The 15,721-nt window shown below is 36.7% G+C and overlaps 1 protein-coding gene across 1 annotated transcript in view; it reads left to right on the top strand.

Annotated features, from left to right (window-relative positions):
- Window positions 1-15,721, top strand: part of SPATA5 (spermatogenesis associated 5) — a 255,913-nt gene that overhangs the window by 62,926 nt on the left and 177,266 nt on the right. The window contains exons 12-13 of the mRNA XM_006762881.2: window positions 9,924-9,977; window positions 11,600-11,679. Coding sequence (XP_006762944.1) covers window positions 9,924-9,977; window positions 11,600-11,679 — 134 coding nt within the window. The remainder of the gene's footprint in view (window positions 1-9,923; window positions 9,978-11,599; window positions 11,680-15,721) is intronic.

Raw genomic sequence — 15,721 nt, 5'->3', positions numbered from 1 at the left:
GCTGGGGTCCCCACTGGGGTGTCCGGCCAGTCTGGGTGAGGGGCTGAGGGCTGTTTTTAGGCAGACTGAAGCTCCCAACTGCTCCTTTTTTTCTTTTTATTCTGGGCCAGCTTTAGCTCTGGTTCCAGCTCTGAGGCCTCGTTGCTGAAAGGAGGTATCTGGTTTGTTTGGGTTCTATAACTCTGAGATCCTGGCTCGCTGAAAGCAGGTTTCTAGGTTTTTTTTTAGCTTCTATATTTGTTAAAATGTTTCAAACCTGGGGCTCAGAGGCCGGCAAGGCAGGCCGGGAACGTTGGTTTCCTCCGTCACTGAAGCAAGCAAGCCTCATGTTAGTTTCAAGCTGCCTGGCTGCCGGCTGCCATCTTGGCTGATAATTAATTTGCATATCGCCCTGATTAGCCAATGGGAAGGGTAGCAGAGATACAGCTAATTACCATGTTTTTCTTTTATTAGATAGGATATATAGGATGATTGTGAATTTGATATTTACATACATAGAATTTTCAAAGAAACCAGATACTTTATATGGTAAAGCTAGGTTCCTTAAAATAACACTTGCAGTCAGAATGTATGTACATTCTACTCTGAAGTACACACTCACACACACACATTTGTTCACTGCCGTGTCCTATTACTTGGGATAGATAATCCTATTTGATATGTAGTTTTACATTTACTTTAGGACCATATTAATGTCTATGAAATGTGATCACATATCCAGTTACTAAATATACATACATAAAACCTCAAAATCATTTCTGTGGACTTTACTACAAAATATGTATTTAAATATTTTAGATAGCTAATTCATTTCAGAAGAGGTACATGATAATGTTTTTTTTTAAATTTATTTTTATTGATTTTAGAGTTGAAGGGAGAGAGAGAGGGAGATAGAAAAATATATGATGAATAAGAATCGTTGATTGGCAGCCTCCTGCACTCCCCCTACTGGGAATTGATCCCACAACTCAGGCCTGTGCCCTGGCCAGGAATTGAACCGTGACCTCCTGGTTCATAGGTTGACATTCAGCCACTGAGCCACACCGGCCAGGCACATGATAATATTTTGGAAAACAAAAAAATATAATGTTTTTATATCACCAGAGATGTTTTTCATAACAATACATTTTCTGTCTCAGAACATTGAAATCCTTGGCAGCTTGAAAGTATAAGGCTTATTTAATTTTCTTTTCTTTTTTTTTAAAATATTTTATTTATTTTTTACAGAAAGGAAGGGAGAGGGATAGTTAGAAACATCGATGAGAGAGAAACATCGATCAGCTGCCTCCTGCACACCCCCAACTGGGGATGTGCCCACAACCAAGGTACATGCCCTTGACCAGAATTGAACCTGGGACCCTTCAGTCCACAGGCTGATGCTCTATCCACTGAGCCAAACCAGTTAGGGGTTATTTTACTTTTCTTAAAATTTTTTGTGGAGTGATATTTAGTTATGTTTAACCTATTTATGTTTAAAGCATCAGTATCTTCATAATCCCTACTGTTTGCATACTTACCTTTGTTTGTGTGGAAGATACTGGATCATGAAGATTTGGAGAGGATACCATGTTATGCTGAATCACAACCACAGTTTTCAATGTTGGAGTAATAAATTATTTTGAAAATTCCAGTTGCTTTTTCTATGGTTCCTGTCCTCCTACCTTGTGGTAGTGGACATGGCCATTTTACCGGCATTTTCTACTCTTTCCTGTCGCCTCCATTTTTCTATGCCTACGTTGTCATGTAATTGCACAATTACATATGATAAACTTTGAATTTTTCTTGTCTATTCAGAATAACCTTATTTTATAAGGACTTGGCTCATAGTTATTTGCACTTGAATCTCACTTTTTCATGACCTAACATAACATTCCAGATGCTACCAGGACTGCTTTCTGGCCTATTCTATGGTTACTCAAAAATATATTTACTGCTGTTTTTGAATATGAAATTTTTCATAACTTGAGATAGTTTAACTTTTGTCTTTTTCCAATGTGAGAAAATTATTCAAAGTGTTCTTTGAGAGGTTTATCTTAGATACTGTTCATTTAAAATAACCATGTGTTTAGCTTTTTTGTTCGTTTAATTTCATTTATTTATTTACTAGAGGCCCAGTGCACAAATTTGTGCACCAGTGGGGTCACTTGGCCTGGCCTGCGGGATTGGGCCGAAACTGCTCTCCGACATCCCCTGAGGGGATCTGGATTGCGAGAGGGTGCATGATTGGAGCTGGGGAGAGACACGGGAGGTTGGCCAGCCAGGGAGGGACTGCAGAGGGCTCCAGGGCTTGTCTGGCCTGTCTTGCTTAGTCCCAATCGGCCAAACCCCAGCAGCAAGCTAACCTACCGATCGGAGCATTTGCCCCCGGTGGTCAGTGCACATCATAGTGAGTGCTTGAGCGCCCTTAGCATATCATTAGCATATTATGCTTTGATTGGTTGAATGGCATAACAGTTGACCAGACACTTAGCATATTAAGCTTTTATTATATAGGATTTATTTGAGAGAGAGAGACAGAGTGAGAAATATTAGTTTTGTTGTTCCATTATTTTATGCATTCGTTGATTGATTTTTGTATGTGCCCTTACCAGGGATTAAACCCACAGCCTTGGCATATTGGGACAATGCTCTAACCCAGCAGTTGCCAACCTTTCGGACCTCATGGACCACCAGTAGTCCGTAGACTATTGGTTGGTGACCGCTGCTCTCACCAACTGAGCTATCCAGCCAAAATTGTGCAGCTTTTTAATTTTTTAGTTTTTTAGGTCACACACACAAAAAGTAAGTGATGTTAAGAAATTTTCTGCCCTGACCGGTTTGGCTCAGTGGATAGAGCATCGGCCTGCAGACTGAAGGGTCCCAGGTTTGATTCCAGTCAAGGGCATGTACCTTGGTTGCGGGCACATCCCCAATAGGGAGTGTGCAGGAGGCAGCTGATTGATGTTTCTCTCTCATTGATGTTTCTAGCTCTCTATCCCTCTCTCTTCCTCTCTAAAAAGTCAATAAAATATATTTAAAAAGAAAAGAAAAGAAATTTTCTTAGTTCATACTTGCTTATAGATTATCATATTCTACTTACAATTTTTTTAATGTGAATTTTTATTCAGTTTAGAGTTTAGTGTAGTTTCACAGTATTATTTTTAAATTTGGTTGGAGGATATATTTAATGAAGATGGGTGTTCATCTTACCATTTTTTTTTTCAGCTTTCTTATATGCTTAAATTTTTCAAAAGTAAAAGCTGGGAACATGAAAAACTAATTTGCTTTTCTTAGCATTTTCATTGGTCCTTTCATCTTGGTCTGATTTTGTGAGAAGAGTTAAAGTAGCTTTGTCATATAGCTTACGTATGAGATGAAGTAAAAACATTTGGGAATTCACATTGTATTATTTCTAGTTTTATCTTTCTATGAGGAAAAAGTTGCCTTTTGGCTCCAACATACATGTTTGTTTTCTAAGGGTTTTCAGTGTTATAGTTTAAGTGTGAGCTTAAAGCAGGTCTTATACATTTTTAAAGTGATCAGAAAAAAGTAGTTAGACATAGGATTTTCTAGCTTATTGGGAAACACAAGTGTTTTAATACATTGAAAGGAGAAGCTCCCTAATACTTTTCGCAGTGATAATTATCTTTAATTCCCAAGTTAAAGAATTGAAAGACTTTAAACATTTCTTTCTCTGAAATGAAAGTACCCTCTCTTCCTCTGTGCATCTTTTCTACACAGTGATTAAGAGATATACACTCTACTCAGAGTTAAGACTTCACCTTGGCCAATTGTCTGGGCCCTTAACATCCTTTGGCATCTATATGTGTTTTTGTACAGACTAGTACTTGACATATGCTTCAGTTTAGTTTGTCATCTGGGTCAATTATATCAAAATATTTTCCAGTTGAAATTTCCTCTGCGCTTCTCTCTTGCTTTTGTCTGGAGTGCTACAATAGATTAATTATCCTGGTATAGTTGGGGCTGCTTTACTTTATGAACAACTGTTACTGATTCTGGAAGAAGGGCGGTTAGGTCTCTGACAGGGATTTTCAGCAAGTCCTTTATTAACTGTATTGGTGAGTAAAAAAATGTAATGAAAGTGTATCCTTGACTTTTTGAGGAGATTTTCTTCTGATACCTGTCTCAGAGAGGAATTTTACAAAATACATCCTATGTTCAGGAAAATCTGTAATTTATTCAAAGCAGTGCATAATTTAAAGTAATTGATTTTCTTTATTTAACCAGATCCCCTATCATTCTGTTATCAAAGATACAAGTTCATCTTGAAGCTTTTGTTTGTAGGCTAGTCTATAAATCAGAGAGCTTCCATTTTGCAGACATTACATGGAAAACTGCATAGACACTTCTTTTATATCCTGAAAATTTTAAGATTGGTTTCTAGGGTTACATATACGGAAATGATGCTTAAGAAGGTGAAATGACTTTTCCAAGGTCAAAGTGCTGGTGATAGAACTAAAATTTGATCTCAGGACTTTCTGACTCTAGAGCCTGAGCTCTGAATCCATTGTATTATAGGATCGTGTGTGTGTGTGTGTGTGTGTGTGTGTGTGTGTGTGTATGTGTGTTTAATAAAACTAATTCCCAGTGCTTTTTTCATTAATTACACCAAGTTCCTGGAGAAGGTGTTTCAGGCAGTTTCCATAAGGCAGCTTCAGAAAAATGGAAAGATGGATGTTTCTGAGACCCAGTTTAAAAGTAATTTTGTTTCTCTGAAACAAAGAAAACTGAGAAAAATAGCATGGTTTTGAAGTGGTAGCTGGTTGAGTTAATAAGAAAAGTTTATCATTGGCAAAGAAACAGGAACCTGACCAATAAAATAGAAGCGCATGGAAAAATACTAGTAGTTGAATAAAATGGAAGTTGACATTTACATACTTGTATGTTATCTGTGCCTTTGAGACTGAGTGTGTTGCAATGAAAAGTACTAAGCTAGGGTTCAGGTGTCTTTGGTTTGATTCCTAACCCTAGTACTAAATTTTTGCTCTGTAACCTTAAACAAGTTCTCTTAAGTCTCAGTTTTTTATCTGTTTAGGCTTTTTGAGAGGACTAGATTAAAAAGATAGGTGAAAAAGTTTTGGAGGGCATAACTACCCCACTCCTTAAATATGGGCTGCGTATAGTTATGACTTCCTTCCAACCAAAGAGTTCAGTATGGAAGTCGGGGTGGGGAAGAGCTGCTTTCTAGTGGAGAAGTCTGGCAAATACTACCTCAACCAGGTGATCAAGGTTCATATCTTCAGTGATTAGTCATGTTGATAGTATGTGCTTTTTGTATTGTGAGGAGAATGGAACTTCACTGCTTTGGTCTTCTTCCCAAGCACTCATAATTTGTGTCTAGCTATGAGAAAAAATTAGGCAAACCCAAATTGAAGGACAGTCTGTAAAATACCTGACCGGTACTCCTTCAGCTGTCCAGGTCATCAAAAACAAGGGAAGTTTGATAAACTCAGAGCCAAGAGGATCCCAAGGAAACACGACAACTAAATATAATGTTAGGACTTTCTGGATGAGATCTTAGAACCGAAAAAGGACATTAGCTAAACACTAGGGAAATCTGAATAAATGTGGAGTTTAGTTAATAATGCATGAGTATTGTGGTTTTTTAAAAAATATATTTTTATTGATTTCAGAGAGGAAGGGTGAGGGAGAGAGAGATAGAAACATCAGTGATGAAAGAGAATCATTGATCGGTTGCCTCCTGTACACCCCCTACTGGGTATCGAGCCCGCAACCAGGGCATGTGCCCTTGACCAGAATGGAACTCAGGATCCTTCAGTCTACAGGTCGATGATTTATGCACTGTGCCAAATTGGCTAGGGCAATATTGGTTTAGTAATTGTAAAAGACATATGATATTAATCATGGGAAAACTTAGTGTGTGGTAGGAGGTAGGGTTGGGCATATGGGAATTCTTTATACTGTCTGCTCAATTCTTCTCTAAGTCTTAAACTCCCCTCTTCCCAAGAAAAAGTCTATTAATTAAATAAATAAAAAGAGTTTAAAAGTCACTATCACAGATTTGGGCAGATTATAGACATTCAGTGAATGTAATTGAAATTGAAGGCCGGCTCAGAGTGGTGGTCTGCACCCTCCAGGATGAGTGGAATGCAGGGAAGGAAAAGCATGGGGAAGATTGTCTTTTCCTTGCATGAGGACAATGGAGGAGACCTTTCCAGTTCTTTATCCCTCTGTTCCTGGTGGTAGTGGAAAGTTACTAAGAAAAGCCCTGTGAGGAAGTTGGCTGGGGAACCTCCTGGGTTTGGGCTGCCCTGAGCTTGCCTGTTTCACTGCTGTTCTCTGTTGAAGCCTATAAAGATGTGTGTTGGTTCTGGCCCCAGACCCAGACCCCATATTCTAAAGAATACTTTCTTTTAGAGTTTTGGTTATTTTTTCTTTCACCTTGGGTACAGTTTCTAATTTAGAGTCTCACCAGGAACTATGTTCAGTTGTGTGTCTTTTGTGGACCTTAACTCTTTCTTTTCCTTCTATAGGTTTGCTGTCATGTGGACTTGTCTAGAGTCTGAGACCTTTTGAGTTTCTATTTAATTTCCTTTAGAGTTTTTATTTTTTAACTTTAAAAATCCCCTTGACCTCTCCCAATAATGTTGTATAATGTGCCCCATACACTTAAATTGGCAATTATTAACATCAGTACTAAATAAAGACATATACTTAATTTTCTCATTGTTAGAATGGCTGTTAGGGAATAGTAACCTATTATTCTTAAGACAAATAGAGTAGTTAATATGCCATTGTCAGTATAACAAACTTCTATAGAAGTTAGATTGGATTTACTTAAATTTGGCGTTTTTTGTACACTGTTTGACATATTAAAGTTGAGACACCAATATGTTAAAACTGTATGTTAATAAAATGTTTTTTTTTTTTTAGTTAGGCTGTATCAGTTGATAAAACTGCTATATGAAATATATGTCTTGATATGAAAACATCCTATTACATTTGGCTAAAAAAACATGACAATAATATGAACTATAATAACAAAGCCTTTAGCAATTGGAATCTAAGAGAACCAAAAAAAATTTAGAAAGGGAAGAATGCTTTCAGACTCTTAAGAAGTTTATTTAATAATAGAGAAGAAAACTTTATTATTGGGTTGGTTTAATTTTTTTATTCATAGATTCCAGCTGAGAGAGACTAGCTATTATTCTTTTCAATCTTTTTAAATAGAATCTAATTGGAGTTGAAATAAATATTACAGATTTACATTTATAACAATTTAAAAATATCTGTAAATGTTTTACATTGCAACAATAATTTCAAACTATACATTAAGCACCTTCTGTGTGTCAGGCATTGTCAGTGGTAAGCAAAGATGCATTAGATGGTTCCTTGTTATCTGTCAGCCCATAATTTAGTGAGAGAGACACTTAACTAAACAAATGACATAATGAAATGGGTAATATTTAGAATCTTGATGATTAATTGTATGTGAAAATTGAGAAACAAAGGGAGAACTCGAGGTGAATTTTTTTTGTTTTTGTTTGTCTGTTTCCAATGACTGACAGGTGGAAGTACCGTAACTCTGGAAAGAGTATGTGAGGAGTATGGTTGGAGGTGGGGAAGCAAATAATAAATTGGGATTTAGACATGTGGAGTTTGGGAATGCCTTTATACTGTTTTAAAAAATAAGATTTTGTTTTGTTTTTGTTTTCTTAATATATTTTTATTGATTTCAGAGAGGAAGGGAGAGAGAGAGAGAGAGAGAAAGAGAGAGAGAGAGAGAGAGAGAGAGACATCCCCCAAAAGAGAGAATAATTGATTGGCTGCCTTGTCAATGGCCCACATTGGGGATGAAGCCTGCAACCTGCCTGGGCATGTGCCCTTGATAGGAATTGAACCCGAAACATCTCATTCTGCAGGCTGATGTTCTACCCACTGAACCAAACCAGCTAGGGCTAAAAAATAAGTTTTTAACGGATTTTTAGAGAGAAAGGATGGGAGACAGATAAAGAGATAGAAACATCAATGAGAGAGAAACACCATCGATCGGCTGTCTCCTGCACACTCCCTACCCAGGATTGAGCCTGCTGGTCATGTGCCCTGATTGAGAATCAAACCAGTGACCTCTTGGTTAATGGGTTGATGCTCAACCACTGAGCCACATTGGCCAGGCTGAGATGCCTTTAAAACTACATGGCAGATGGGTTCCAAAAGCCATTGTAAATATGGATTTGTAGTTCAAGAGGATGGTGATTTCTAGAGATAAGAGTGTGGAAGTTGAGACCCAGTATTTAAGATTATGCATCATAGATAGTAAAGAAGATTGAGACAAGAGAGTCAGGAATAACATACTAAGGGTTTTTGTGGACATGTGGGCATGTACACTTTACTCTTAGCTTAATTGGAGTCAGCATGGTGTCCTCAGTGTAAGTTCTTAAAATTTGTTTTTTTTCTTCTGAGTGGATGAATTATGGAGAAGGTTTGTATTATACTTATTGAGACAAACAGCTTGAATTATCTTCCCTTCTCTGTCAGCCTTTGTCACTTTTTAGTAGAAACTTGCCCAAGGCCTGGTATGTAATGCCTGTTTTCAAATTTTTTGAAGTGCTTTCCCAAAATGGCCTTCTGTATGTGCTGATGCTGGTTTTTTTAAAATTAATTTTCAAGATCCTGTACTTACATTACATATATGTAATTCTATCTCATGTGAGTTTGGGTTTTTATGAGCATATTCTATAACATTTAACTATAGTTAACACGTAGGTTAACTTGCCTTCCCTAGACATTTCAGAACTTATAAAAACTTGATTTGAATTGTAATAGCCAAAAGCAACAGGCAGGTGTCAGACACATTTAAAAAGCCCTTGGGAAGACTGGAAGAAACCCAGTAGATTAAAGGGACAAAATTGCAAGAGTATGAGGTATAAATATTGCCCTTGAATTTGTGACTGATATGGTGTAAAATAATGAAACAGTAAAAGATAAGTCAGGTTAGTTCACACTAGATTCAACAGCTGGACAAATATTTTACATGCATTTATGCTATTTCTGTTGTTTTGTAAACTTGAACACTTGATCTCAGCCATGGAAACATGCAAAATAATGCTACCCTCAACTAAGCCAGTATATGGTACTGGTAGTTTTCTTTTTCTTTTATTTTTTTTTCCTTTTTTGGATTCCAAAATCTAAAATATTTACTAGTTGGCCTTTTACAGAAGAAATTTGCCAGTCCCTGTTTTAAATGGTATCTCAGTCCATTTAGGTTGCTATAAAAAAATATTATAGATTGGGTATATATTCCTCACAGTTCTAGAGGCTCAAAGTCAAAAATCAAGGAGCCAGCAGATTTGGTGTCTGGTGAGATCCCACTTCCTGGTTCATAGATGGCTATCTTCTTGCTGTGTCCTCACATGGTTGAAGGCCCTTCTGGTAGTTTTCTTGATCACCCTTATCAGTGAAGCACATGGTATCTAGACAGGTGGAATGTGGTAGGACTGACACACCATAGTTATCTGGTAAGTAAAATTGGAAAAGAAATAACTTTATCCAGTCTCATTGATCTTATCTATTCTAGGGATTTATGTGTCACTTTCTTAAAGAGTTAACTTACGAGCAAATATGGGCCTCACAGACCGTACTATATGTACCCATGCTAGCAGCTAACCCTAACACTGTGCCTGATATAGGGTGAAAATGGGGGCAGCGGGTAGACAGAGAACAAGATGTTTATGGTCACAGCTTTGCCTTTGTATTGATGTGAAGTTTTTGGAACATGGAATGGCTTAATTTGTTGAGGCACAAATAACATCTAGTGAGAATAAGCATGCTAAAGGAACTAATTTAATTATAAGCATATTTTTATTTATTCCCCCCCCCCTTTTCTTCTTTCATGTATGTATTTGCTCTTTCCTCATGGTTATATTTATAAAGAACTAAACAGATGTTTTCTTCTCATGCAGGGGCCTGAATTAATGAATAAATATGTTGGTGAATCTGAAAGAGCTGTTAGAGAGGTAAGAACATGATGCCGCAAAGTGGAACTCTGCACAGGAGAACCATACTTCTATCCTCTGTATGATTTCCATTTTGCTTGGGTTACAGATTTTAAAATTTTCAAATCTAAATTCTAGTGGTATATTTTTTCTTTAGGCAAATATTATTTTATTATTTAAAAATGCATTTTTGACCACCTACAATATTTTGTTTTTAAGTCTCATAGTAGTACCATCCTTTAATTTTACCAAATAAAGATTTTTTAACAACTGCCAGCATTTTATTTTAGAAATGACATGTGTATACTTACAAAGAACACATGATCTCAGAATGAGATTTAAATCCTTTAAACTAGATAGTCCTTTAAATCGAGTAAGCTTAGTATATGAAAATGCCACTGTACTCTCCTATTTAGCCTGTGCCTAAGTGATAAGCCACTCCTTCATATTGCGGAAGCTACATGTACTAAATTCATGTAAAATCAAGGTGCTGGATTTTGGTAACAACAGCAGTTTGACCACAAGTCTTGACTTTCCCAAGCGGAGGTGGGCCTGCCTCACATAGGCACCCTCTATCCTCACAGAAGCTAAGCAAGGACAAGAACACACAAATAGCAGTGGAATGGATGGTCTCCACTTGTGAAGTTACCTGAGTGTTACAGATTGGGACACTTTCTTTTTATCTGAGAAAAAATTTTAAGTTACTTTTTTCCTTTTAAAATATAGGTGAAGATAATTGTATAAAACATTAATTGATAATGACAGCACTAATTTAATTAAAATGAAATAAAGTGATCTTTATAAATATTAATGCTTTGGTAACTGTTTTGTATTTTTATGGTCATGATACTTGTGACAAGAAAATGGGGGCCTAGATTTCAGGTAACACACGTTTGGATTTCTTTCTGTCTGTGCGGGCTTTTTCTAACCCATTTCCACATGTCACACTCATGGCTATCAGGCCAGTCACTGGTGTTGATAGTTTGATTGACTTGTGGTATAACCAACCAATGACCTTCCAAGTTTTGGCCACTTTTCTTGTCCCATAAACTATTCCTTTCCCATAAAGTCTTCAATGACATGAACAAGGTGCTTGGTTTGAGTTTATGGGTATTTTATATGCTAAGCTATGGTTGATTTTGCACATGTATGATTTTTCTTTTAAATATGTGTTGGTTATAGTTAATAATACCTGCCACTTACTGAGTTCTTAATAGGTTTTAGGCATTGTACTAAATGCTTTGCATTATTATTATTTTTTATTTAGTTCTGAAAAGAATCTTCTGAGACTGGCATTTATTATTATCTGCATTTTATAGATGTAGAAATAGAAGTTCAGAGAAGTAAAGTTATCTACTCTGAAGGTCATACAACTACTGAAATGGTGGAGTTGGGATTTTAGCTGAGATTGTTTGATTGCTTAATCACATTACCTCCTACAGGCAGACCTCTATGGATACATATTGTTGCCTTACCTTTGTGCAGTGTGTATCCATCTATTATAGGTTGTAGACAAAATGATTGGGCTGATTGTCTTGTACATAATAGATTCAGTTCTAAACAGTTTTCAAACTAAAACCAATGAGAGGAGTTTTCTGGAGTTTGCTGATCTTTCCCTAATGTGACACTTTTCTTTCCACCAGATCTTCCGCAAAGCGAAAGCAGTGGCTCCTTCCATTATTTTCTTTGATGAATTGGATGCCTTAGCAGTTGAAAGGGGCAGGTAGGCAATATTTCATAGGTCTACTGTTAAACATTTGCAATCACAGTGTAGAGTAAATAGCATTTCTTATACCAATTTTACTTATTAGTACATTTGGCATAAAGAAAACATTTTTCAATTCATGTGGTTATTTTCTCTTATACCCATTAAATTACTTCATGAATATAATTTCTCATATACTCATTAAATTATTTCATGTATATAATTTCATATACAATTAAGAAAAAAGCCATACATTGATATCCATTTGGGACATTTGAATTAATTTTTTTTTAAAATATATTTTATTGATTTTTTTTACAGAGAGGAAGGGAGAGAGATAGAGAGTCAGAAACATCGATCAGCCGCCTCCTGCACATCCCCCACGGGGATGTGCCCGTAACCCAGGTACATGCCCTTGACCAGAATCGAACCTGGGACCTTTCAGTCCGCAGGCCGACGCTCTATCCACTGAGCCACACCGGTTTCGGCTTGAATTAATTTTTATAGTTTATTATCTACAGGGATCCCTAGCACTATCAAAATTTGAGTTGTTATAAATATGTGGTTAAAACTATAAATAAAAGCTCAATTAAGCATAATATAATGATACAGTAGGACTCAATTCCAATACAAGATGTTATTTCACAGATGTTAGTATTTCTGAATTAATCATGTTTCCAAAAATATAAATTAGGTACAGTAGAATAAAAATTAGTATTAATAGTTTTGTTCCTGAATTTCAGGCACTGAATATAATTATTTATATTTTAAATATATAATCATATAGTCACACACACACACACACACACACAAATATATGTATACATATCACAGAACTATTTACAAGTATGACTTTTTTTCTCTACAAATGTTTAGAGGTCCTTTAAGGAATATGTGCAAGTACTTCATGTTGGAGAATGTTAATCTGTATGCTCTGTGCATAACTTCCTGATGTATATATTGATTATAAAAGTTCCCTGATGGTAATTACAGTGATGGCAGAGGGCACCATGTAAGCCTCAGGAGTAAATTCAAGAAGAAGCATTGCTGTTCTCTTCCTTCCTGGGTAGTCTACCCTGCCTCACCTGATGAGAATGTAAACTCATTAGGAAACTTGTTAGGTGGGAGCCTGCCCTGCTTTCCTGTTTTATCTCCTGTAAATACCCACCAATCTTCTTTATTTTATGAGTTAAAGTACTTGGGCCCTTTTTATTACTTCTGAAGTGAGATGACACAAAAGGTTGCAAATAGCTCAAGTTCACCTTAACTGTAAGAGAAGAAAAGGAAGCCAGAAAAGTTAGCTGATGCAGTGTGACCTGCCATATTCATGTGATGTTGGGGACATCTGTTTTTGGAGTCTAAAAAGGAACAGGGTGGGATACATTGTTAAATGTGAACCAGATGGGAGGTAGAATATGTAGCAGATTCTCATAAAATGCTTTTAAAATAAAATGGTGTGAGAAACCAGACTAGGCACTTGGCAGAAACAACCTGTTTTTGTAGGCAATTTGGTCAGTAGGATTTTGCTAATGTATTAGAGAGGATAATGATTTGCAACCTCCAGATATCATTTCCTTTAATAGTGTTCATTGTATTCTGTACTGTGTACTTCCCTCCTTCCCTGGCTCCTTCAAATCAAGTACAAATGAATTCTGTGCAGTTTTCCTTTGTATAGAAAACTAGAGGCTCGGTGCATGAAATTCGTGCACGGGTAGGGTCCCTAGTCCTGATCAGAGATCAGGGCTGATCGGGGCTGATCGGGGCCTTTCGGCTGCCAGCCAGGGCATTCCTTCCCCGGCTGCCAGCCGCTGACTGGGGCCTTCCTTCATTCCGTGCCACCCCCTGGTGGTCAGCGCACATCATAGCGAGCCATTGAACTCCCAGTCTTGGGGTTGAACTCCCGAGGGGACACTTTGCATATTAGCCTTTTACATATATATATAGAACTGGGGTCAAAAGTTATTTGACATTTCAGAAAACAAAGATGAGATTGATAAGCAAATGTAATGCTAATGGGCCAACGTTGAGCGTTTTGGTTGTACTTTAGTTGTGGTGAGCCTCATGCGTTTGTTTTTTTATAGCTGTAAGAATCTCATAGAGTGATATTCTCTTTTCAGAGTGGTTGTTTGTTTTTCCTAATTTGTTGATGGGCCACATTGCCTAGAAAATGATTGTTTTATCTAATTGATTGCTATTACCTGAAAACAAAAAATGAAACCTCCACAAAGGTATCTATCAATAGCTGTTTTAAGCTATTAAACCAATTTTTATGCATTGTTAAAGAAATGGAAACATGGAAAAACAGAGAAAAATAAAGAATTCCAAACTAGGAGGCATTTCTACATAATATTGGGCTATAGCAGTGATGGCGAACCTTTTGAGCTCAGCGTGTCAGCATTTTGAAAAACCCCAACTTAACTTTGGTGCCGTGTCACATATAGAAATTTTTTGATATTTGCAACCATAGTAAAATAAAGATCTATATTTTTGATATTTATTTTATATATTTAAATGCCATTTAACAAAGAAAAATCAACCAAAAAAATGAGTTCGCGTGTTGCCTCTGACATGTATGTAATAGGTTCGCCATCACTGGACTATAGAATAGTCATTGCTTTCATTTGTTCAAACAATAACATTAAGATCAAACCCAAATGGCTAGTCCAAGAATGGCAGTGTATAAGAAAGCTGTTTCTTCTTATCAAGGTTTTAATTTCCAAGTTTAAGATGCCTTACAAATTGAGCCGAGAATTATGATGTACTAGTGTACATACCAATCCTTACTATCCCATGCATGTTAAACCAATTATTTTACATACTATTTGTGTAGCTTTAAAATAGGTGTGCTTTCAGACAGATTTTTTTAATACGTAAAAGTGTCTAAGTACACCACTATTTTCTTTTTTTTTTGCCTCATTTAAATTTCTTTGGGACTGGAAAAATAAATAAGCCTTATATTTATTTCTCTTTATCTGTATACTCATTTAAATTATGGTTGTTTTGAATAAGATGTTTTGGGAGTCTTTATTTCATGTTGGGAGTTGGAGGAAATATAAGATCCCTTTTGCAAAGTGGCTTCCGTGATCTCCCTAACATTTGGGAAAATTGAAAGTGGTGTTAAAGTAGCATAGCTCTTTTGAAAATAGGGAGGAATTAAAGCACTAAGATTGGGAAGGGGTTACTGGGCCAATAATATTAGCTAACACTTATTTAATGCTTATGAAACTATAGACTTTTAAGTGCTTTATAGGTTTAAAAAAATTTAAAAAGCTCACAAAAAGGCCCCTGTATTAATGCAAAGTAGGTTATTATACAATTGACAATTGGCTTTGGTACTCTGTTGCATCTGTAGCTACCTTAAGTTTATATATTTTTCAAGGTTATAGTGGGGAGAGCAAACTCGGCAATAATTCATCAGTCAAACTTGTCTTAGGCAGCAGTGGAGAGGTGTAGGGGGAGCCCCATGTACTGTATTGTCTTGGCCAGGCGTCCTGTGACTGAGGACATGGTCACTGGCCTACCTGGAGACTCCTAGAGCAACCTCCTCTGTCACTGATCATGAATCAAGCTCATCAACTGATTGCCTGGTAGTTCCAAACTGCAGGCAGAATTAGAAGAGATTTGGAACTGGAAACATATCTCTGGAACTTAGAGTCACCAGCTGGAGAGGCCCATCTTGTTTACTTAACTAACTTCCAGATAACTGTGACTTCCTTTGTTTGGAGTGACTCCCTTTGTCACAGAACATGTTGTGTGGCCTTTTGTTGTATTATCTTCAAACTACTAGCCCCATGCATGAAATTCGTGCACATTAAAAGGGAAATAATTAGCGGAGATATTTTAATATTGCTGTTTGCCCTTTCTCAATAATAGAAGTGTGAGAGACATTCACACTCAACAATGATAGATGGAAACACATGTAACTGGCGCCAGTGATATATATATATATATATTTCTTTACTTAGACCTGCATTCTGATTAGGTCAACTTATTCCAGCCTAGTGAAGTGCCCCAATTTCTTTTTCAGGATATTGACAGCAACACAGCATAAATACCCATA

The sequence above is a fragment of the Myotis davidii genome, unplaced genomic scaffold, assembly GCF_000327345.1.
Source record: "Myotis davidii unplaced genomic scaffold, ASM32734v1 scaffold438, whole genome shotgun sequence".
In the NCBI taxonomy this organism is placed as follows: Eukaryota; Metazoa; Chordata; class Mammalia; order Chiroptera; family Vespertilionidae; genus Myotis; species Myotis davidii.
This window is presented reverse-complemented; position numbering and strand designations above follow the sequence as displayed.